Genomic DNA, 24,020 nt, shown 5'->3' on the forward strand with positions numbered 1-24,020 from the left:
TTCATAATCTTTTTTGAATCACAGATCCTTTGAGGGAAATGATGAAAGTTCTGGATCCAATTCTCAGAAAAATGCATATTCACACAAAATTGTGCCCAAAACTGCAAGTGATTCAGGCTTCAGATTAACAATTCTATGAGTGTCTAGGAGCTACTCGTATCTTTAAATATATGTATATTTCTTAAACATATATCATATAATATTATATATATCTCCTCAGCAACAACTTGAGTTTGAGACTAGTTTATAGAAGAAATCACACTTTAATGTTAGCATTTATTATAAATTAAGATTACAGTAAATACAGTCGGTTAAGCGGCCGACTTCAGCTCATGTCATGATCTCGCGGTCCGTGAGTTTGAGCCCCATGTCGGGCTCTGTGCTGACCGCTCAGAGCCTGGAGCCTGTTTCAGATTCTGTGTCTCCCTCTCTCTGACCCTCCCCCGTTCATGCTCTGTCTCTCTCTGTCTCAAAAATAAATAAACGTTAAAAAAAAAAAAATTAAAAAAAAAAAAAAAAGATTACAGTAAATAGAAGCTATTTAAACTTTATGATCTAACTAGTAGGGTTTCACTGATCTCTGGTGGATAATGTAATAACATAACAGAAAACACTAAACAAAGAGAATAACATTTAGTAATGAGCAAATTTAGAATATATTAGGATTTGAGAAAACTTACTTTCATTTAGCATAATACACCAAATATCTATGAAGCAAGAGAATATATAAACAGAAGAAAAATCCAGTTTGCTTATTTTAGCAAACAATTATTTTAGGATGCTAACTAGTCTTTGACCCTTTGCTTAACTGTGACATTTGAACCTGTTTCATCACAGGGGCAAGGAACCATTTTTTCATTCTGTCCTTTCATTCTGTCAAAAACATCCCCTAGGGGTACCTGGGTGGCTCAGTTGGTTAAGCGTCCTGCTTCAGCTCAGGTCATGATCTTGTGGTTTCTGAGTTCGAGCCCCACACTGGGCTCTCTGCTATTAGTGTGGAGTCCACTCCAGATCCTCTCCCTCTCTCTCTGCCCCTGCCCCCCCTCAAAAATAAACATTAACGATTTTTTTAAATCCCTTTATCTTCCATGGAAACATGGATTGTCTCAGCTCAGAAGCTGTCCTCAGAACTCTGCCTTGACCATTGTGCCATGTGCTGCTGGTGTGAAAAAAAAAAAAAAAGTTTAAAATTTTGTGATGTATTGCCAAATTGTTCTCCAGAGAGATAAGAATGGTCTTTTCCCTGCAGCCTCACCAACCAACACTGGATATTTTTAATTTGTTAAATTATTTGCAATCTGAATCAACCAAAAATATATTTAATTTTTGTTTTAACTTGTGCATAAGACTTTATTGTTTGTTTTCTACATGGTTTTAATCCTCTTTTCAGTATAATAGTGCATCTTAGAATATGATAGAATAGAATATCATCATGTTAAAGAACAGAATGAGTCTAATTTATTTTAACTAAGTTTAATTTTATGATAGTTGGGGGATAGATAAGAATTCTTTTTTTTTTAATTTATTTTAATGTTTACTTATTTTTGAGAGAGAGAGAGAGAGAGAGAGAGAGAGAGAGAGAGAATGAGTGGGGGAGGGGCAGAGAGCAAGGGAGACACAGAATCTAAAGCAGGCTCCAGGCTCTAAGCTGTCAGCACAGAGTCCAACGTGGGGCTCAAACCCACAGACCATGATATGACCTGAGATGAAGTCAGACACTTAACCAACTAAGCCACACAGGTGCCCCAAATTCTTATCTGGAAACTTTAGATATACGGTTTCTTCATAAATCTTGCTTTTAGGCTCAGAACAAAATCTATATTTATCTCTTCTCACTTTCGTTCCCTAACATTGCTAATCATTTTGTTCTCCCACAGTAACACAGTAATACCAAAGCAACATTATTGTCAACTTGTCATCATATTTCCAGGAAATCTAACATGGTATTGACACTAAAAAATAAAATAAAAGTATTTTGCTGTGCAACTGACTTCGACATAGGTAGGACCTTAGTGAAGTTAACTATGTTGAAAAATTTATCACTTAACTAATTTCTTTGATCACAATAAATTATGATGATATAAGCAAACCTTCTTCAGGAATATAGAAATAGCTCTGTTAACAGTGTCACAAATTCTTACAATGATTTATTTAAACCCACTTGCACGGCTAAAGTAGAATACTATGTCAATGGAATAATAGGACTGGAAAAATATTAATGAAATTATACTAATGGGCTTATTTATTGAGTGCTTACTACATGATAAACTTGATAAACTTATTAAAATGTTGTACTTAATCTTCATAATAACTGTGTGAAGTAGGTTTTATAGTCTCTTACAGATGAGAGAATTACAGATGAGCCTCAGAGACTCTCTTGTCTGGGTTTGTACAGCTAATAAATAGAAAGAAAGGTTTAATATTCTGTCTCAAAAGTACCATACTATTTTAAAATAGAGTTAACAACTCCTATATAGGCCCAAGCATTCAATAACTTAATATGAAGTAAAGAAAGCGTCCCAGAGTAACAAAGGAACAATTCAATCAATGGTAGTAGGAAAATTGACTATTAGGAAAGGAGGAAAGTCCAGTTACATTCTTACCATTTAGCAGATTTTAGGGTGAAGAAAGTCTTTCTAACAACAAAAGCAAAGGGAAAAAGATCAACAGAGACAAATGTAACAAACTAAACTACATATAAATTATTTTTCCTATGTAAAAACACCTTAACAAAATTAAAAGGCAAATGGCCAACTATAAAAACCATCTACAGTAAAGATGATGGGAGATTAATATTCTTTAATTATATGGAATCCTACCTATTAATAAAGGGGAAAAAACCCATAAATAACCACATAACAAAAAAGCCACCCGCTAAACAAATGAGTGAAGAACCTCAACAAACAATGCAGAGAAGAAATACAATTTTTAAAAAATTATAAATGGACCCAAAACTGATGTAACATTGTGTGTAACTGTGCTTCAATTAAAAAAAAAAGTCAGATGGGGCACCTGGATGGCTCAGTCGGTTAAGTGTCCCACCTTGGTTCAGGTAATGATCTTTTGGTCCTTGAGTTCAAGCCCCTCAGTGAGCTCTCTGCTGTCAGTGCAGAGCCTGCTTCAGATCCTCTGTCCCCTCCTCTCTGTGCCCCTCTCCTGCTCACACTTTCTCTTTCTCAGAAATAAATAAACAATTTTTAAAAAGTCACATAGGTAGACAGTTTTGAAATGTAAAAAAAAAAAAAATTATTTATTTATTTATTTATGTATTTAAGTTTATTTATTTTTGAGAGGAGAGAGAGAGAGAAAGAAGGAGAAGGCCAGAGGGTGGGTGGGGGACAGAGGATCATAAGCAGGTTCTGGGCTAACAGCACAGAGCCTGATGTGGGGCTTGAACCCACAAACCGTGAGCTCATGACCTGAACCAAAGTTGGATGCTTAACCAACTGAGCCAACCTGATGCCCCTAAGAAATTTTTTTAATTAAAAAAAATTATTAAATGTATTAGAAAAATATGTTTGTATATTAAAGAAACAATTTTTTAACATTAGTATTTCATGCTGGTGATCCTGTGGTGACAGTGGCTCTTGTATGGTTTTCTATTGGAAGTGTGAACTGGCTGGATATCTCAGAAAGTCATTTGAAATTACTGTCAAGAATCCTAAAATGCTCATATTTTTAATATAGTAACTCTATTTCTAGAACTACATTCTAAGATAATAATCAGATGTGTACATAAATGATTGACTTGTAAATATTTCATTGCAATATTATAATACCAAAATTTGGGGAGTATCTGTGTAACAATAAGGGATGAGTTAAAATAAATGATAATAAATCTACTATTTTTAATCCTGGGTAGCCATGATAAGTCTCATTTCTTTTTTTTCTTTTTTTTCTTTTGTTTAAGATTGTATTTCTTAAGTGTATTTATTGGCCACAATATAAAGTTAAATGGAGAAAAAAAAATAGTATATGCAAGTGAATAGGAAATGATGCCAGTATTCATGTTTGGTGCTGGGAAGTCCTGGCAGATTGCTTCTTTTATGTTTCACATGTGAGCAGGTTAACAGCAGTTAACGTCTGTATGGTAGGATAGCAAGTGATGATAATTCCCTCATTGCTCATATTTTAATTTTTAATCACGTATTAGTTTCCTATAGCTGCTGTAACAAATGACCACAAACTTAGTGGCTTAAACAACAGAAATTTGTTCTCTCCCAGTTCTAGAGCCCAGAAGTCTGAAATTAGTTTCACTGAGCTGACATCAAGGTGTGTGCAGGGCTGTGCTCCTTCCAGGAGCCTAGGGAAAACTGTTCCTCACCTCTCCCATCTTCTGTTCGCTTCTGGCACTCCTTGGCTTGTGGCCACATCACTCCCATCTCTGCCTCTGTGACTGCACTGCCCTCTCCTCTCTCTGGGAAAGATCTCCTTCTGCCTCCCTCTTATAAGAGTAGCTGTGATTGCATTTAGGGCCATTGAGATAATCCAGGATCATCTCATCTCAAAACCTTTAACTTAATCGCATCTGCAAAGATTCCTTTCCCAAATAAAGTAACATTTATGGGTTCCAGAGATTAGGACCTGATATCTTTGGGAGCAATTGCTCAACCTACAACATTACATTTCCTTTGCATCAGAAAAAAAGTTCATTTTAGGAAAAATTCAGTCTTCACCAGATTGATTCAGGTAAAATTATCACACCCAAAAGAAAAGTTGCTGATTTGGGATTTTTAGAGAAGGCAGTTTGGGGAGGTGTTTAATTTTATACTGAATTTATATTGAAATAACCCTTTGGTGTATCGGTCTCCCTCATTCAATCCTAAGCTTGCTGAGGACAGAAACAGTGTTTATTTTGTTCATTATTATGTTTCCTTTCCCTGCTCTCCAGCTGCTGGAAAATGTTGTCACTGTTTACTTGGTAAATGTTTGCTGACAGGTTTGCAGATCCACACATATTTGAAATGCCACTTGAGGTGGGGAACAAGTGTGTGGCAAAAGCCGACTGACCATGAGCTCAAGATAGCTACAAAGGGGGACAGTGGCCAGCTGCCCTTGGTTTGCCTAGAACTCCCCCAGTTTTAACACTGGAAGTCCTGTGTCCCAGGAAACCCCTCAATCCCAGACAAAGCAGGATCATGGGGAAATTAGAGATGGGCCAGGTCATGTAATTGTAGCCAGGGCCCAGGGGTACAAGAGCACCTGCCTCTGGAGGTCCCACACAGACCAGGTTCCACCACCACTGCTGACAAAACCCAAAGGCAGAGACAAGTGGTGGCGAAGCAAGAGAGGAATTATTTCAGAGAGGCCGACACTGGGAAGACAGCAGCTCGTGGCTCAAAGACTGTCTCCAAAGTGCTGAGAATACTTTCAAGGTTTATAGAAGGAAAATGTGGGGCAAAGGTGGGTGAGTACAGGCGCGTAGGTAGTAGAGATCAAACCGATCCTTGTCCTGGGGTCAGTCACTCCCATCTTGCTGACTCAGGGCAGTCCTTATTGCTTGAGGGGCAGTTTTGTCCCCACCAGGGGATGCTTTGCCCGCAGGGTCTTTTTCCTGAGTTAAGAGATAAGCTGGAAAGAAGAAAATCAATTGAAAGTCTGAGGTCAGACGGAGGTAGTTGAAGTTCTCTTTCATAATCATGCTTGTTCCACATGTGTGACAAAGATGGAAAGGTATAACGAGTGCCTGAAAGGACACACTGGTTGCCTCTGGAGACAACCTGTGAAGGTCTGTGCCTGGGAGGAAGACTTTATTCTGTATATTCGTTTAAATGCTTTCATTTTTAAAATCATGTGCATCCGGGCGCCTGGGTGGCTCAGTCAGGTAAGCACCTGACTTCTGCTTAGGTCATGATCTCGAGGTTCGTTAGCTTGAGCTTTAGTTGGGCTCTGTGCTGACAGCTCAGAGCCTGCAGCCTGCTTAGTATTCTGTGTCTCCCTCTCTTTCTCTCTCTGCCCCTCCCCTGCTCACACACACACACACACACACACACACACGCTCTCACTCTCTTAAAAATGAATAAACATTAAAAATATTTTTAAAAATAAAATCATTGCATGAATTACTTTTGAGTCTAATAGCTTAAAATATTTTAAGATAATAAAAATGGCTTTTTAATGATTTTTAAATAATTGATGGAAAATCAAGGGCAATACTGAGTTGCAGTTGGATTACAGTTGGAAAGGATAGGCACGGGTTGTTTGTCCACCATGGTGACAGGGCTGCGAGGTAGCAGGACGTGAGCTGTAAGTGAGGGTGCTGGTGGTGTTCAGGTAAACAGATAAAACAGGAGCAAGGGGCCCACCAGAAGGGAGAGAGTCTAGTCTTGGACGGAGTCCACAAAGGGCAGAGAAGCAGTCTTCTTGATACTGATTGGAAGAGAGCAAATAGTCACAGATTCATCCTTAAATCTTTTTTTTTTTTTTTTTTTTTTTTTTTTTAAATTTTTTAACGTTTATTTATTTTTGAGACAGAGACAGAGCATGAACGGGGGAGGGTCAGAGAGAGGGAGACACAGAATCTGAAACAGGCTCCAGGCTCTGAGCTGTCAGCACAGAGCCCGACGCGGGGCTCGAACTCACGGACCGTGAGATCATGACCCGAGCTGCAGTCGGCCGCTCAACCGACTGAGCCACCCAGGCGCCCCATCCTTAAATCTTTTAAGATTTAATTGCTAGCCAGATTAGCTTGGCAAAAGTTGAGTGAAATTCTCTTTCAGGCAAAAAATTGGCATAGGCAGAGTTTTAACTCCCCTTCCCCAATTTCCCAGTGGTAGGTTCTGCCAACCTAATGGGGAAACATAAAGAGTGCTAAAAACAAGTTTTCAAGGACTGGACCCTCCAGGAGAAACTACAGGATCTAGAGGGCTTCTGAATGGGATGGGGAGAGGCTGTGAACAATGAAATAAACAAGAATCCCAAATGGGACCTACAGGCATCAGGGGATGGGCCCGCCCAGCCTCTCAGAACAAAGATGACTAACAGCTTCCTAAAATATCAAAGAAACTTTCCATGAGGGCTGTTAAATTGACCTGCACCTTTATTCCCCAGACACAGGTTTAGGAGGGTGGGGGCACTTTACAAAGTTTGCTGGGGGGAAGAGAGACCTCCCACTCCTCCCTCCCCCTTTGCAGGATAGAATGTGGGAGGACCCGTACCACATTCCACAGTCCCTCCTTCCTCTGGAGCTTCTCTCCCTTGGCTTCCCTTATGAGGTTCTCCCTGCCTTGGGAGTCTGGGTCTTCTCCACAAATCTATTTTCTAAATGACTTCTCAGAAAGAGCAGAGATGTCAAGGTGCTTAACTCCAGGCCTCATTCTTGTTCCCACCCTCCACCTCCTCCATATCTCAAAAATTGAGGTTTACAACAGAGATTGTGTTTATGCTGGCTCTCTTCTCAGGCTTGCACACCCACCAGAAGATTGGGACACCTGTGACTGTGACCCTCCCGGACCCTCATTTCTCCCACCAATGCTCAGGAAACAAAATCTCAAGCTTTACTATGTAGAGAATTTTGATTGCCTTTTAAAACAGTTGGTTTCTGTGCATGTTTTATTTCAATTAAATTAAGAGGGGAGAGCAGAGAAAAGAAAGGGGGAAAGAAACCACTTGGTTGACAAAGCCCTGGCATGATGTTCAACAAATATGGAGGGAGTGCCTCCTGGGTGCCAGCCCCTGCTCCAGGCACACGGACTCATCACATCCCTGCACTTGTAGAGTTTATATCTAGCTTGAGAGACTGACAATAAGCAATAAACCTAATAAGTAAGTACACTATATTGTATAAGTAATGGTGGTGAATTCTGTGGGAAAAAAATGGAGGCAAGTAAAGGAGTTGGGAGGTCCAGGCTGGCCCCGGTTAGGACTTCTTCTCTAATTTAGAACAGAACAGACCCAGCAAGTGTGACCTCAAATAGGGCGTGGCATAATAGAAAGTGCCCAGTAAAGTTAATTTCCTTCTACTTTTCTGTGCTTAAAACTTCTCACTACTGAGCATTTGAACTTCAGCCTTTATTCACAAGCACAAAATAACACCTAAAATCTGAATCGAGGTGAAGGATATAAGAAAACCACACCACACTTAGGAACTTATTTTTGGTTGTATTACAGGGGGCAATATTTATCAAATTAAAGAATGCATTTCCTGATTTTACTTTTTATTATATACAAATGTAAAGCAAGTTTCTAGCACTGGGAGGAAACACAAGACTATGTAAGTTACATATGCCTGTGAATTCAGGGTCAGAAGATTCACATGAGCTCAGGAGCCCCCTTTAAGGTGTATCTTGATCTAGGTGGGGGTACATGGGTATGTGCATATGAACGAATTCATGGAGCTCTAGCTTAAGATTTGTACATTTTTAATGTATGTAAAGTGTACCTCAGTAAAAAAAGAAAGATGTGATTACCATTGACCTTGCACTTAGCTACTGCTCCCATGCTTGAGCACTCAGCCACTGCACTGGAAGGGGCTGGGCACAGGCAGAACAGTTTCTCAGGACAAGGCACAGGGGCATCTGCCCAGGGATGCCTACATTGTGCAGGAGTTCTGAACAAGCGTGTGATCACACTGCGTTAACTGATACCCTTGCCTCTCTTTGAGGGCCCTGGGCCGAGAAGAATGATGCAGGATGGCTGGATCCAAGGACCCAGAGGGGGTCTCACGAGACCAGCCAAGAGGGTCTTCAGCTTCTCACAGGGTGGAAATCAAACTCACAATGAAAGGAAATGAGAGTAGAGTTTATCGAAGACATAGAGAGTGTAGATATGGAGAGAGTATAACAGAGACTCAGAAAGGAAAGAAGAGTGAATGTCATCTTTGCTTGGGGCCTGGGTTTTTGTTGAGGATGGTTGTCTAGTGCGTGTGTCTTCTCAGTAATCCAGGAACAAAGATAGGTGTTTAGGTGTTCTCCGTAAGTCACTTATGCCCTAGAGCCAGGGGCCTTGATGAGTCAGTGGTCTTGGAAAATGGTCGTGATGACCTCACCTAGTCACTCTTTAGATGTCATCTCTTATGCTGGAAGACTCCAAAGAGATCATTAACTCCTTGACCTTTGCAAGGAGAACATACATTACCTGTTCTATAAGGTATGTGTAAGGGGGGGGGGGGGGGGTATAGGTCCTAGCAAGAACAGAAGCAGGAATAGGAACAAAGAAAAAAACCTCAGCTTTTTTCATGAGGTCCCTTCAGTTTCCCTGTCTCAGGAGAACAAAATACCCACACAGGAAACAGCCAGAGAGTAAGTCCAGGCAAGACCATCAAGTGTCACCTGTCATCTCCACGTCTCTCTTTCCCTCTCCCAGTGTGAATCTCTGTCACTCTCTCTGCCACACCACACACCCAGCATTCTGCATCTTTACCAGATACCCAACAACATTCTGAGGACACACAGAGACCTAAACAATCCACATGTCCCCACTCGCACTCACTGTTAGATACTTCTCATCACGAACTGTCAGATTTTAGTTGTTTGTTTTTACTAGGAAAGCATGCTTCTTGGAAAGACGATCTCTAGGCCTCGTTGGGAGGCTGGAGTGCCAGAAACCTAAAGAAGGCCAGCAGACACAGGTGGGTGGCCACCCTCTCAAGCACTCACTCGGCTACTTCATGTTCTTCTTCACAGGAGGCCGTGTCTCATTGCCCGGAAGAAGGCCAACTGGCCCGAATCCAAAATGTTATCCAGGAGCTTCCCCCATCCCATTACAGGTAAGAATCCTTGGTAAAAGAAGCCCACAGCCTCTCAAAGTGGTGTAATACCAAAGAAGCAGGCTGGCATCATAAAAGGGAAAAAGTTCAGCGGACAGTGACTTTCCTGCGGCATTTTGAGGTGGGTGAGCAGGTCAGCTTTATCAGAGTGAGTTGGTGCCTGACCAAGGACATTGACAGGAAGAGGCAGCCCTCAGAGTCTCACAGGAAGTCGTTCTGGCCACACAAGCCAGCCTCACTGGCTGTGATAGCCTAGGTTCTTACCCAGATTCATAGTATACACAAATCTATGGAAACCAGGATGATTTTTAAATAGGGTTTGGCTGTACCTTTTGAACTTTTGGCGGACTGATCTCTCTATTTGCTCATTAGTACCACCCCTCACATCAGCTCACCCTTCCATTTTGTTTTCACCATTTAGCCCCTCATCTAACCACCTTTCCCAATGTTCTCTGAGCCTCTTTTACAAGGGGACAGATTTTGATGTGGAATAAGAAAGAACTTCCTATAATAACAGATGTTATTCACCCATGAGGTCAGCTCTCTAACAAGAACCAAGTTACCTATAGCTGGAGTAATTACAGAAGGGGCAGAGATAAGAGCCGGTTTCAAGATTGTGTGGCGGCAATGGTGACCTGCGTAAAAGGAAGCCAAGGGAGCCACTGATATCTCTCGGGCTCTGGGTGCTGTGATTCTCGGGTCTGTCTCTGGCTCTCCAAGGGCCTCAGCTGACTTCTGACAAAAACATTCCCCTTCTCCACCCTCGGCCAGCATGCCTAGGATGAAGAAGATTATTTCCATCAATCTTGTTACCTTCCTGATATTCCTCCAAAATTCATGAGATAGAAATATTTAGACTCTCTTAAATCCAAACCCAGTACTCAGGCTTTTCACAGGCACTGAAGTTTCTTATTTTGTTAAAAAAAAATTTAAAAATGACCCATTACAGGACCTTGGAATACCTGATTCGACACCTGGCCCACATTGCCTCCTTCAGCAGCAAGACCAACATGCATGCCAGGAACCTGGCCCTGGTGTGGGCACCAAACCTGCTCAGGTAGCCACCACAACCTCACCTTCTCGCCACCCCAGTGGGCTCAAGGCAGCCCAACAACTGAAACGAAGACCGTATTCTTCAAAACTGAAGCTACTGGAAGACAAACCTGTAGCTAAGTGGTCATGTGTAACACATGTAAATTAAAGATGTTTTTAGGGGTGCCTGGGTGGCTCAGTCAGTTAAGCATACAACTCTTGGTTTTCGGCTCAGGCCATGATCTCACAATTTGTGGGCTCGAGCCCCTCCTCGGGCTCCGCACTGACAGTGCAGGGCCTGCTTGGGATTCTCTCTCTCTCCCTCTCTCTCTGCCCCTCCCCTGCTCTCACTGTCTCTCTCAAAATAAATAAATACACTTAAAAAAAAAAAAAAAAAAAGGTGACTTTCATAGCCTGAGCTCTTTGCTTGCTAACCTGGAAACTCTGGGTTCCAAAGGCATTTTTGGCTATAATCAGGATGTGGCTAAAGTTAAGGGTCTGTATATTATAATTTCTTGAAAAGGCCTTTCTTGTCTTTGGAATTATTGGCTTTTGTTGGTTTTGGTGGGGTCACAGCTTCATGTGGCTTCATAAATGATGACCTGCCCCATAGCACAATTGGATGGGGGTGGAAGGAGATCCTGTGAAGAAAAAAATATATTCCTGCATATTCAGTAATACAGTGTTTATAGTCTAGCAATGTATGATACATGGTATACATGGTAACTGTTTTTAAATGTGTTCATGGAGTGCCTGGGTGGCTCAGTCAGTAAAGCATCCCAACTTCGGCTCACGTCATGATCTCATGGTTCATGGGTTGGAGCCCTGTGTCGGGCTCTGTGTTGACAGCTCAGAGCCCGGAGCCTGCTTGAGATTCTGTGACTCCCTCTCTCTCTCTACCCCTCCCCTGCTCTCTCTCTCTCTCTCTCTCTCTCTCAAAAATAAATAAACATTAAAAAAAATTTTTTTAAATAAGTTTGTTCATTGTGTTAGGCCTTACAGACTTTGTAGAGTCCTTTTAATAGGTCTTACATAGTTAAAATAATCTAGAGATGAACAAAGCGTATACATTTAGGAGATGGGGCTTGTACAAAAGACCCACTGGCTCCCCTTACTTGCTTTCAGTTATGGGGCAGACTCACTCACTGAGTGTCTTTCGTCCATTATTTAGGTCCAAAGAGATCGAAGCCACTGGTTGCAATGGAGATGCTGCTTTCCTTGCAGTTCGGGTCCAGCAGGTGGTGATTGAGTTCATACTGAATCATGTGGATCAAATCTTTAACAACGGCACTCCTGGGTCTTTGGAGAACAATGGTAATGGCTCCGTCTGGCAGACTCGCCACCAGGCCATCCTTCTTCTTTGCCTTAGTCATGGGACCCAATAATAAGTTAGGCTTCTAGCTCCGAGTGTTGGCTGTGTACGTGTGCTGACTGCTCTGTGTGTCAGTGTCTGGGGTTCGTGCATACATGTACATTTGTCTGCGTGCAGCAAGATGTGTCTGTGGGTGGCTGTAGCGTGTTTCTGGTCAGCTGCATACCTGGCCTATCCCATGAATGCATATGCAGCACTGGATCTCCCATTGGTTTTAGTTAGTTATTAAACCCTTTGGGTTATTATCTACAGGCAACATTCCTCCCTTTTAACTATTCTATTTCAAATTTAATTTCAATGTGGTATTTTGGAAGATACTTCTGTCTTCATCTTGGAGTTTTTGAGTTAAGAGGCAGCATGTTCATACTCGTGTGTATATTCAGAATGTGTTCCCTTCATAAGCATTTATTGAGTGCTTACTTTATTCTTCCCTGCACCAGGCACTGGGCTTACAAAACTGAGTGTGTACTTGTGGGCATGCATAGGCAGAGTAGTTAGCATCGATCTCTGTAGCTATGTTGGTGAAAAAGACAGCTATTTTAGGCTGGGTGTGATAAGATGCAAGAATATGATTTCCTATAGCTCTCATAATGACATAATGAACCCTAGGAATGAATTGGTTTATGTTGCTTGAACTCCTGTGAGCCAAATTTGTACAACTAAAAAATCTAGATCAAGAAGCCTGTGACCCACTTGTGTGAGTTTTCCAACATTAGCATACATCACGATCACCTGGAGGGAGGGCTGTTAAAGCACAGTTTACTGGACCTCATCCCCAGAATTTCTGATTCAGTATGTCTGGAATGCTGCTAGAATTTGTACTTCTAGTGAGTTTTCAGGTGATGGTGCTGCTGCTGGTCAGGGCCACACTTGGAGAATCCGTGGTATATGAGAACCCTATTTGCAAAATATTTGTCTTAGCTGATTAAAGCATTCTTTTCTAGTTCAGCTAATGTATTTGGAGAAAACAAGTATAACCATCAGAATAATCAATGGCAGTTAACATCAAATTTTAATTCCTGGTATAATTGTTCCCATCCCCACCCTGTCCTCTATGTGGTTTATAAACCTTTCTTAAAAAAAATTTTTTTATTGAGATAAAATTCACATAGCATAAAATTCACAATTTTAATCATTTTAAAGTATACAATTCAGTGGTTTTTAGTGTATTCACAGAATTGTGCAACTGTCACCACCATCTAATTTCAGAACATTGCATCACTCCAAAAAGAAACCCCATACACATTAAGCAGTCTCTGCACATTTTGCTCTCCCCCGAGACCCTGGCGACCATGAATCTACTTTCTATTTCTAGGGATTTGCCTCTTCTGGACATTTTATATAAATGGAGTCATACAACATGTGGTCTTTTGTAACTGACTTCTTTCACTTAGCATATGTTCTCTAAGGTCCTTCCATATTTTTGCATGTATCAGTATTTCATCCCTTTTTAAGGATGAATAATATATTTCTCACTGTATGCATATACATTTTGTTTATCCATTCATCAGTTGAGGCCATTTGGGTTGTTTCCACTTTTTGGTTATTATGAATAATGCTGCTGTGAACATTTATGTACAAGTTTTTGTGCGAACACGTTTCCAATTCTCTTGGTTATATTCTTAGGAGTGGCTAATGTTTCCTTTATCTTTACTTTATTTTATTTTTGGGACAGAGAGAGACAGAGCATGAACGGGGGAGGGGCAGAGAGAGAGGGAGACACAGAATCGGAAACAGGCTCCAGGCTCCGAGCCATCAGCCCAGAGCCTGACGCGGGGCTCGAACTCACGGACCGTGAGATCGTGACCTGGCTGAAGTCGGACGCTTAACCGACTGCGCCACCCAGGCGCCCCCCTTTATCTTTACTTTAAATCTCCCATTATTGTAAGCTATATAAATCCTTTTTGAAGGTAAGTGAGAATATGCATTCATCCATTCATTCATTCATCCATCCTTTTGAATCAACCAATAAATTATTGGGGACTTATGATCTCTGAGGAGGTGATCTTTGAACTGAGACCTTATGACAAAAGGAACCAGTCATGTGAGGATCTGTGGGATGAATGTTCCAAACACAAAGGACAGAGAGTCTAAAAGCTCTGAAGTGGAAAGGGGCTCATAATAGTACAGAAAAGTAGGTCAGTGTGACTAGAGCCAATGTGGTCTCCAAAGTGGGGTGCCCCACCTGAGGGGACACCAAAGACCAAGATACTGAACTACAGGTGTTGGAAGAAACCATTAGAATTCCTTTCTCATTTCTTTATATTGTATACTTTGTAATTTCTATGATTTTGTATATTTTCTGTTATATATAACACTAATACAGTAGTATAAATGTATAGTTTATAATGGGAGTATACATTTATAAATTTTTACTGCATATTTTTGTAGCCCACTGGGTCAGTGGGCAAAGAGTACAGGGAAAGCAGATGGAAGGTCCTTGTAGGTCAAGCTAGGAGTTTCGTTTGTTCTCAGTGCCATGGGAAAGCATTTGAGGATTTTGAGCAGGGAGTGCAGGGTCTGAGCATTCCGATTGCTGTGTGAAGGAGAGACTGAAAGGCAGCAAGTCTGGAAGCAGAGAGACCAGTTAAGGAGCAATGGCAGAAATCAGATGGGCAATCATGGTGGCCTGGACTAGCATGTTAGCAGTGGAAAGAAGGAAGGTGGCTGGATTCAAAGTACATTTTGAAGGTAGAGTTTTCAGACTTGCTTATTGACTCGATGTAGGAGGAGGTGGTGCATCAAAGAAAGGAATGAATGAAAAATAACTACTCCAGGTTTCAGCTTACACAGCTGGATGGTCCATGGTGCCACTTACTGACTTGGCAATGATAGTAGGGGTACCAGTTTAGAGGTGAAGAGCAGAAATTACAAGCTTTGTTATGAAATGTGAGGTTAGAGATGCCTGTTAAACATCTAAGCAGAGACAATGAGTAGGCCTTAGGACACTGCAGCCTGAAACTAGGGAGAGAGTGGTTACTAACCCAACTGAGGTCTCCTGGCCCTGCAGTGTGGGTTCTTCCCGTTGATCCAGTTGCTCCTGGAGTGATTTCATTTTTTAAGTAAATAAGTAATTAACAAATCAGAAATAATCTAGAAAGCAAATATTGAGAGCATATAAAATTCAAATATTTTAACCTCCTTTGGATTAAGTTGGAAAATGGTTAAAGTTGGAAACTTTACTGAAAAGTTTTTGGGCTCATGGATTTACTTACTTGAAGCCCCACTGAATGACTGCCATGCTCTCCTGCCTGGGAAAACCCCAGTGTCACACACTCTGTTTTCTACAATGCCCTTTATCAGTGGTTTTATTTCCCTCCACTCAGAGAGGGTCATGTTCTGCAATGAGAAAGAGTGCTATCAAGGTGCTTTCTGAAAATTATGTGAGTCTTATACCAAAAAAGATTGCTTAGTTTCAGTTGGTGCAAGTTATCTTTGAGTCTCTTCACGCCTTCTGAAGTTATAGAAAACTGGCAGGGTTGCCAAAGGCTAAATAGAGGCCAACTTAGATCTCTTCTTTTTTCACTTAGACCAAGATTTCTCAATCTTGGCACTGTTGACAATTGGTGCTGGATAGTTCTTTGTTTGTTTTATGTTTGTTTGTTTTCCTTTTTTTTTTTTTGTTCCCACATTAGACAGCACCCTTCAGTGCTCACAGGCCAGGCCACCAGTGAGGAGGCTGGGCAATGGTTTGGGGTTGCACACTCCTCTGGCATGTGTACACTATGAGAGGCCCACAGATAAGGGCCTGCCGTCAATGCATCACCATGCACTGGTGCTGGAGAGTTCTTGTTGTAGGGCTGCGCTGTGCACTGTAGGATGCCATCCTTGGCCTCTACCCACTAGATGCCAGTAGTACTCCTACACATGCTTATGACAACCAAAAATGTTTTTAAACATTGCCAAATGTCCCTGGGGAAGGGGTGGGAATGGCAGAATTGCCCCAAGTTGAGAACCAATGACTTGGGGAAAAGAGATGACTCTGGACACCATCGATCTCTCATTATGACTTCCATTTCTTAAAAAGCAAAAAACAAAAAACAAAAAAACAAAAAACACCAAACCAAAAACAAACAAAACACAGAAAGAAAAGATTAGCTTGCATGCACTTAAGACTACTGAGTAGTGAGTAAAAAGCCACCTATCTTTTAGGGAATAATATAGGCTATAAAATACCTTTTTACTGCAGAGATATAAATAAACCTTAGTGATCTAGGGAAAGTATAGGCTCCCACGTTAAATTGCCTTGGAGTGTGTGTTGTACAGCTACAGAGAGCAGGAACAGTCTCCTGCCTTGTTCTAGCTGAGCAAGGCTACCTCTATGGTTGGACATAAAATTCCCACCTGGCCAGAGTACTAGGCAGGAAGTGTTCAATTAATGTTTGTCGCATGAATGAATGAATGAATGGTCCCTCTCTGAGAAGTGCAAGAAATATAGGTTATCTCCTGAAGCCCTGTGTGCCAGCTGGCTGTCTGGCCATGAGGTTGTTAGTTTCCTATGTACAGCCTCTGCCCTAAATCCCTCAAAACTCCAGAAGCCCCCTGCCAGGAAGTCAGGAATGGAGGGGCTGTGGATGGGAAATCTGGCTAGACCTGATGCACAGGACTCCTTCCATAACTGAGGTCTTGTCTTTTCTGTATAGAAAATCCGCCAATCATGAAGAGCCTGACCTTGCCAGCCCTCTCCTTGCCCATGAAGCTGGTGAGCCTGGAGGAAGCACAGGCTCGGAGCCTGGCTACTAACCATCCTGCTCGGAAGGAAAGGAGGGAGAATAGCTTGCCTGAAATTGTCCCTCCTTCCATGGGCACCCTCTTCCACACAGTTCTTGAGTTACCAGACAACAAGTAAGCAACATTCTCTTAAATTCTGGGAAACGTTTGGGTGGGGGGGGGATAGAGGAGGAAGTTATATAGTCTCAGAGCCACAGTGGCAGCATGGGTTGGGGGTACTGTCTGGGCTGGGATGTAATGGAACATTCCAGAGGAAGAAAACGGAGCTGTCTCCACAGCTCTTTTTCACCAGTGATTGATGTCTTCACTCACTGTCCCTAAGTTATCAAGATCTGCTCTCCCACCAGACATCCTTAAGTACCATGACAGGGATGGGCTCATAGGGGTCAAGGATCATGGCTGAAATCCTTTACTCCTTAGTTTAGATAAAACGGTCTTGATATTTTCAGAAGGAAGTTTGCTAAAATAAAAAATTTGACCCCCTGCCCCCATCCTTCACCTCCAGGTGACATTATAAAAACTATAGAGATGAATGGAGGATAAGCTAACAAATAATGCCACTCTAGACTGAGAGCTCTGGGCATGCAGCACTTGGGGCACATATTCCTGGCTTCTGTTCCTTCTTCCATGCCTGTCAGAACCCTCCTTGCCCTCCCAAACCAAACTGAATATCATTTTTATTCATAGGATATTTTCTTTCTTCATTGCTTCCTCTGTTGTAACCCTGGTCTCCACACATCCCTCCTCCCCTCTCCTCTTCACACCCCACTATAAATAGGAGGCAGTGGATGAAGCAGGAGTTCTAAACTTTAGGCAGACAATAGGTGGGGGGGCTGAAAGGCAAACTTTCACTGGAGATGGTCATCCTCAATGTTTGGTCAGTAGAAAGAGGCATGAAAATAGATACCTCAGACTTCTTGTCAGTGTCATCCCCAAGATGGCGGGGCTGCTTCCCATTGGGGAGGGAGAAAGTGCTACCATATTACACAGGAGTAGGGGCACTTCTCACAATGCATGTTATGGGAATGGTACACCTAGAACTCACCTGGCAAGAAACCCTTCCATTTCCTAAAATGCACTGATCATGCTCTGTCTAGACCAAGCCCCAGTATTTGCTCCCTAAATCCCTGGAGAATAAGACTTCCACCCAGGGATCAGGAAGAAGAGTACCTCAGAAGGACCCTCAAGTGAATTTCCTCTGTGCCTTAACTACATAAGGGGCACACCATACCCCAAGGTATGTGACCCTATAAAATACATCCTAGACCAAGTGCTTGAAAAAAAAACTAGGCCAGATCCAAAAGAAACCACCAAGTGCTGCAGATCTATCTCTGATTGATTGTAAAAACATATTGGGCTTGACATCTGGATGTTCTATGAGAACCTTATGGTGAAAGGGTCCTTTGTGGAACCCACAAGTTGTAGGGTTTCATCAGGAAACTTTATGAAATCTGATAGTTGGGCAAACCAGAGCAGGGCAAAGTCTCTGTGGTGACCTCTGGTGGCATCAGGCTCTCCAGACCCACTCTAGACCTCTCCTTTTCATGCCTTCTTACTTGAGGCAGCCTGGTAAGAGGCATCAGGGAAATGAGTGAAGCCAGAGACACACTAATTACCCTCTGCCTTTCTCTGCAGTGATCTTTGACTACACCCAGCAGCCTCTAACTCTCAGAGGCCAGTCTCTTTTCCAAGTCACTTTCTCCTTCACCCCCTTTACAGTCCGCAGAAGTCTTCACCAGCTCTTTCCTCACCTGTGGATGACCTAGCAGTATGGCCCAAGTGCAGCACTGAGCTCTGTGGTCTTTAATGTTTACTCCTGCAAAAAAATAGGTGTCTTTGAAAACCCAGGACTGCACAGCTTACCAGAATCCCCAGAACTGTGTGCTTGCTTGTGACCTCTGAGTCTCCGATGCATCCCTGCCTCTGTCTGCCCTCGCCTCTGCCTTTACAGCACACCTTTGCCCCTTCCCCTGGGAAACATGAAAGCCTAGCTTGGTCATCCAGGGCATCCCCAGACAGGGCCAGACTCAGGCTCAGACTGGACTTTAGAGAGGGATTTCCTGAAATGTCAGAACATGACTGGGCTATTCCTTCTCAATTTAAAGGTCCCACTGAAATGACCAGTTACCAAACTAATGCTGTCTTATGGCTTGGCTCTTTTAGAAGAAAGCTCTCCAGTAAATCAAAGAAATGGAAATCAATATTTAACCTGGGACGTTCTGGATCAGACTCCAAATCAAAGCTGAGTAGAAATGGGAGTGTATTTGTGAGAGGGCAGAGGCTGTCAGGTAAGAATCAATAGCAGTTATGTTTTATGAGATATATATTGTCTTAGAAAAACTCAGTTGAGTCTTATCTCCTGCATAGGGAAAACCCCAGTTCTATCCTACTGTTCCCCTCCCGTGTGTCTCCTCACTACCCACACAGCACTTCACTTCTGACACTTCTGGTCACCAAATGTGTGGAGGTTTTTCCTCACAACAAGCAATTTTCTGCTACACCAACTGCGTGTCCTACAATGTAACTCAATTCTGACACTGTCTATCCAGAGACAGCATCAGATCCCACAGGTTAAGGGCTCAGTCCCACAAGACTGCCTCCCACCCCGCACATTCTCACACTTCAGGTGCCAGTTACAAGCCTAGATTGTCTGCTGTGCTTCTGACTTACTGCTATAGATTGGAGGTTCGAAAGACCCCCTCCTTGATTTGATTCATTTGCTAGAGTGGCTCGCAGAACTCGGGGAAACACTTCATTACATTGACCAGTTTATTAAAGCGTATGATAAAGGATACAGATGAACAGCCAGTTGAAGAGATACATAAGGTGAGGTCTGGGAGAGTCCTGAGCACAGGAGTGTCTGTCTCCTCCATAGAGTTGGGGTGCATCACCCCACTGGCGTGGATGTGTTTGCCCATCTGGAGACTCTCTGAACCCCGTATAATTGGGAATTTATGGAAGCTTCATCACATAGGCATATTTGATCATTAATTCCATTTTCAGCCCTTCTCCCCTCTCAAGAGAATGAGGGGCAGGGCTGAAAGTTCCAAGCTTCTAATCATGGCTTGGTCTTTCTGGTGACCAGCCCTCATCCAGGAGCCATCCAGGAACCCATCCAGAGTGCCCTCATTAAAACAAAAGACACTCCTATGACCCAGGGAGTTACAAGGGTTTTAGCAGCCCTGTGCTCCTAAACTAGGAACAGAGATCAATATATGTTTTCTATTTTATAAATAAGTATTCATCATAGATATGTATGTGTATATATAATTTTTTCCTATTTCTGCTTCTTAGGTCTTTGATTTGGCCATATCAACCTCACTAGACCTGAAACATAAAGATTAACTAGGCAGTCTTTTTAAAAAAATAATTTTAGATTTACAAAAAAGTTGCAGAAATAGTAGACAGAGAACCTTTGTACCCTTTATGCAGCTGCTTCTGATGTTAACCATAATATGAGCCAAGCCAGAAAATTAACATCAATATAATCCTACTAAATAATTTACAGACCTTATTCATAATTGACCAGCCGTCCAACTAATGTCCTTTTTTGGGTCCAGGAATGCATGTTGCATTCAGTTGCCATGCCTCCTTAATTGCCTCCAGTCTAGGACATTTTTCTCAGTGTTTCTGACCATGACACTTTGGAAGAGTACAGCCATTTATTTTGTAGAATATACCACCTCAGGCTGGATTTGTCTGATGTTTCCTCATGATTCAGTTGAGGTTGTGAATATTGTGCCTGTCTCAGCGGGTCACGTAGGAGGCATATGATGTCAATATCTTATTGCTGGTGATGTTAACTTTGATCACTTGGTTAAAGTACCATCTACAAAATTTTGTTACTATTTTTTCCTTTCCAATGAACAAGTAGGTTGTAGGAGATATTTTGAGACAATGCAAATATCCTGTTTCTCATCATACTTTCATTCCTGAATTTTAGCATCCATCAATGATTCTTGCCTGCAAAATTACTGTTATTACAACAGTTATTACTGTGGTGTTTGCCAAATGGTCATTTTCTGTTTCCATCACTCTGTCCACATTTATTAATTGAAATGTACTATAAGGAAGATCTGTCCCTTCTCCCCTCTGACTCATGCCAGGGTTATAAATTTTAAATGAGAGTGTTGCCTTGTGGGAATTATATCTGAATAATGAATAGGAATTGATATAGGAAAGAACTGAGGGAATCAGGGGTGCCTGGGTGGCTCAGTAGGTTAGGCATCCAAGCATCCAATTGTTGATCTCGGCTTAGGTCATGATCTCACAGTTTGTGAGTTTGAGCCTTATGTAGGATCTGCACTGATGGCTCCGATTCTGCTGGGATTCTGTCTCTCCCTTTCTCTGCCCTTCCCCCACTCGTGTTCCCTCTCTCTCTCTCACTAACTAACTAAATAAATTAATAAATAAACTTAAAAAAATAAAGAAATGAGGGAATCACTGTACAATGGGGAATGTAACCAATCCAGCTGAATACTGTGTCAGAAAGGGAAGTCCAAAGAAATCTGCCACAATGACCTTTAGTGTGATAGATTGAAAGTCTGATTTTTTTTAAAAAATGACAGAAGTAGTTATGAAAACAAATTGTAAAAACTAAATGTACAAATGTAATGAGCAAGCCTCGATTGGATCCTTTGAAAAAAAGGACTACAGAAGATAATTTGGGGGACGGATAAATTATTAGATGATGTTAAGGAATTGTAAATTTTCATATTAACGGTTTCAGATTAATGGTTATTAGGAGGCATATGCTAAAGTTAAAGTATTTAAAGATGAAATGTCAAAATACCGAAACTCATTTTCATATGATTCAGCAAAATATAAGTGACTAGGTAGATACAGATATAGAAATACATGGCAATATAGAGAAAGCAAATATATGGCAAATGTCAACCTGGGTGGTAGGTTTAGAGATCTCCAAATTTTGTGAATGTTTTAAGTTTTTAATAATAAAGATTTGGGGGGGGAGGAATTAATGCTTATAGGAAAAATGGGAAGAAATACTTTTAAGGACTTTCCTTGAGCCCAGTGATAACTGTATGCCAAGCACAGATGTTAGAAATCTTCACATTTGCCTCCTGGAGTAACAAGGGATGTCACAGAGGATAGACAGCAGTTATAATGATTTAGGCTGGAAACAATAGCACATCCAACTCAATTGGCCAACTCAATGAGGGAACTCCTGGGTTCTGTAATTGGACACCCAGATGTAGGGAAGGCTTCAGAGTGGTTTAGTGGCTCTGTCTCCACTCCCTTATGTTTTCCTCAGCTGTGCCCTCCCAAGTAGGTCAGCTTCATCCCCAGACTGGCTTCTTTGCTGCAACAAAGTGGCTATAGTACTTGTAGGCTTTACCTTTGACTGTCACTATGTCCAGAAGGAGAAAAGACATCACTTCTGGTGGCTTGCTCCTAAAAGCAGGGACCCTTCTTTTCCAGCAATCCCCCATCAGAACACCCCAACCCCATCTCAGTTGCCTTCACCTGAGTCATATGGATCAATCCCTATGGCCAAGGGAGTGTCCTCTGCTGATCGGCTTAGCCATGGCTTCCTAAACCAATCACTGGCATGAGGAATGGGATTACAGTCAGATGCACCCAAAAAGTACAAGAGCTCTGTGAGAAGGAGGAAGGGAAATTGGTTCTGGGTAGGCACCTACAACATTCACTATATGGGGAAACATGTCTTTCTCCAAATGGAAAGATATCTCAGGTGAAGAGGGCAGATTGCCACAGGTATCGTGGATCAGATACAAATCAGAAATTAAGATTCTCTAAGGAGAATTTGAGGGGAGTTTTGGCAAGAAACTCCTGATCTAATAATAAAGAGATTTGCTTAAGCACATCAAAGAGAGAATTTCAGTTACAGAATCAATGATATAATGAAAGAAGTTTACCAAGGAGCAAAAGGTCAAAAACAATAGAGCAAAACAAATGAGCAAAAGTGAAATGAATGATTTGCCTTGACCTTGACTTGGTTTTCAAAAGGAAGGAACTCGAGGTGCTGGATCAAAGGTTGGTCAACGCTCGGAATGCACAGGGTGTCCCTGGCCAAGGGGTCTAAGCCTGGCTGTCCACAGAGGTTCACACCCATGGCAGCTTTGCCTCAAGAGATCTGTTGGGAAACCAGAGTACTGGTCATTTTTAGAAAGTCCCTCGGGTGATTTTGAAATGCAACCAGGCTTGAAAGCTACTGGTCTAAGACCACATGAACAAACAAATCAGGGATAGATCACTAGAATGGCTGAATTTTGATGGGATGCAGAGGTGAAATTAAAGAGCCAACAGTGCCAATACAAGTGGCTCTCTGACTTTGACTATTGCCTTAGTGACCACTGGAACCCTCACAACCAAAGACCGGGGGTGGGGGCAGCTTATGGTCATATCCACCAGTGTGGTCTCTGTTAAGTGACTCATAGACTCACTATTTGTTGAAATATGCATGTGAAAAAAGTACATCAGTGGATTAATATGCTTAAATAATTTTTAAAATTTCTTTTAAAAATGTTTATTTATTTTTGAGACAGAGAGAGATAGAGAGAGACAGAAAGTGCATGACTGGGGAGGCGTGGGGCAGAGAGAGAGGGAGACAGAGAATCCCAAGTAGACTCTGCACTGTCAGCACAGAGCCCAACACAGGGCTTGAATTCAGAAATCGTGAGATCATGACCTGAGCCGAAATCAAGAGTCAGATGCTCAGCCGACTGAGCCACCCACATATTTAAATATGATTTTAAAAAGATTTTGAAAAATCTTTTATAAATTCCATCAACTAAGGGACTTTTAAAAATTGATTCACCATGTACAGCATTGGGGATTTTTTTGGAGGGGGGTAGATGAAGGGATGTTAACCTATATTTAGAAAGTTGAACAGAAATAAGAAATGAAGGATAAGAAAAAATGGGGTATTGACCAAATGAAGATGCATCACATTGGGGTCTCCCAGTCACTTATGCACTGGAATTTGTGTTATCCAACAGGGAGAGTCCAAGGAACTCTCCAAAGTGAATGCCTTTGAGCAGGGAAATCCCAAAGCCATAGGGATCATCTAAAAGAGGGGACTCGAGGACCCCAAAGCTGCCAGAAAAATGGCAGATGTACCTCCATGAGGCCCAGACAAGGTCCGAGACAGAAAAATATAATCTAAATATATTAGATATATCTAGATATATAGATATC

At 41.9% G+C, this 24,020-nt stretch overlaps 1 protein-coding gene and 1 non-coding gene across 2 annotated transcripts in view; one reads left to right on the plus strand and one right to left on the minus strand.

Annotated features, from left to right (window-relative positions):
- ARHGAP31 (Rho GTPase activating protein 31) overlaps window positions 1-24,020 on the plus strand; it is a 113,724-nt gene that overhangs the window by 70,879 nt on the left and 18,825 nt on the right. Inside the window, exons 4-8 of the mRNA XM_060639914.3 lie at window positions 9,624-9,706; window positions 10,656-10,763; window positions 11,910-12,052; window positions 16,754-16,955; window positions 19,005-19,129. Coding sequence (XP_060495897.3) covers window positions 9,624-9,706; window positions 10,656-10,763; window positions 11,910-12,052; window positions 16,754-16,955; window positions 19,005-19,129 — 661 coding nt within the window. The remainder of the gene's footprint in view (window positions 1-9,623; window positions 9,707-10,655; window positions 10,764-11,909; window positions 12,053-16,753; window positions 16,956-19,004; window positions 19,130-24,020) is intronic.
- LOC132684481 (small nucleolar RNA SNORA42/SNORA80 family) lies at window positions 15,740-15,881 on the minus strand. Its single transcript, XR_009612691.1, has one exon. It is a non-coding gene; the product is annotated as a small nucleolar RNA SNORA42/SNORA80 family (small nucleolar RNA).

The sequence above is a fragment of the Panthera onca genome, chromosome C2 (assembly GCF_046562875.1).
Source record: "Panthera onca isolate mPanOnc1 chromosome C2, mPanOnc1 haplotype 2, whole genome shotgun sequence".
NCBI classification, from domain to species: domain Eukaryota; kingdom Metazoa; phylum Chordata; class Mammalia; order Carnivora; family Felidae; genus Panthera; species Panthera onca.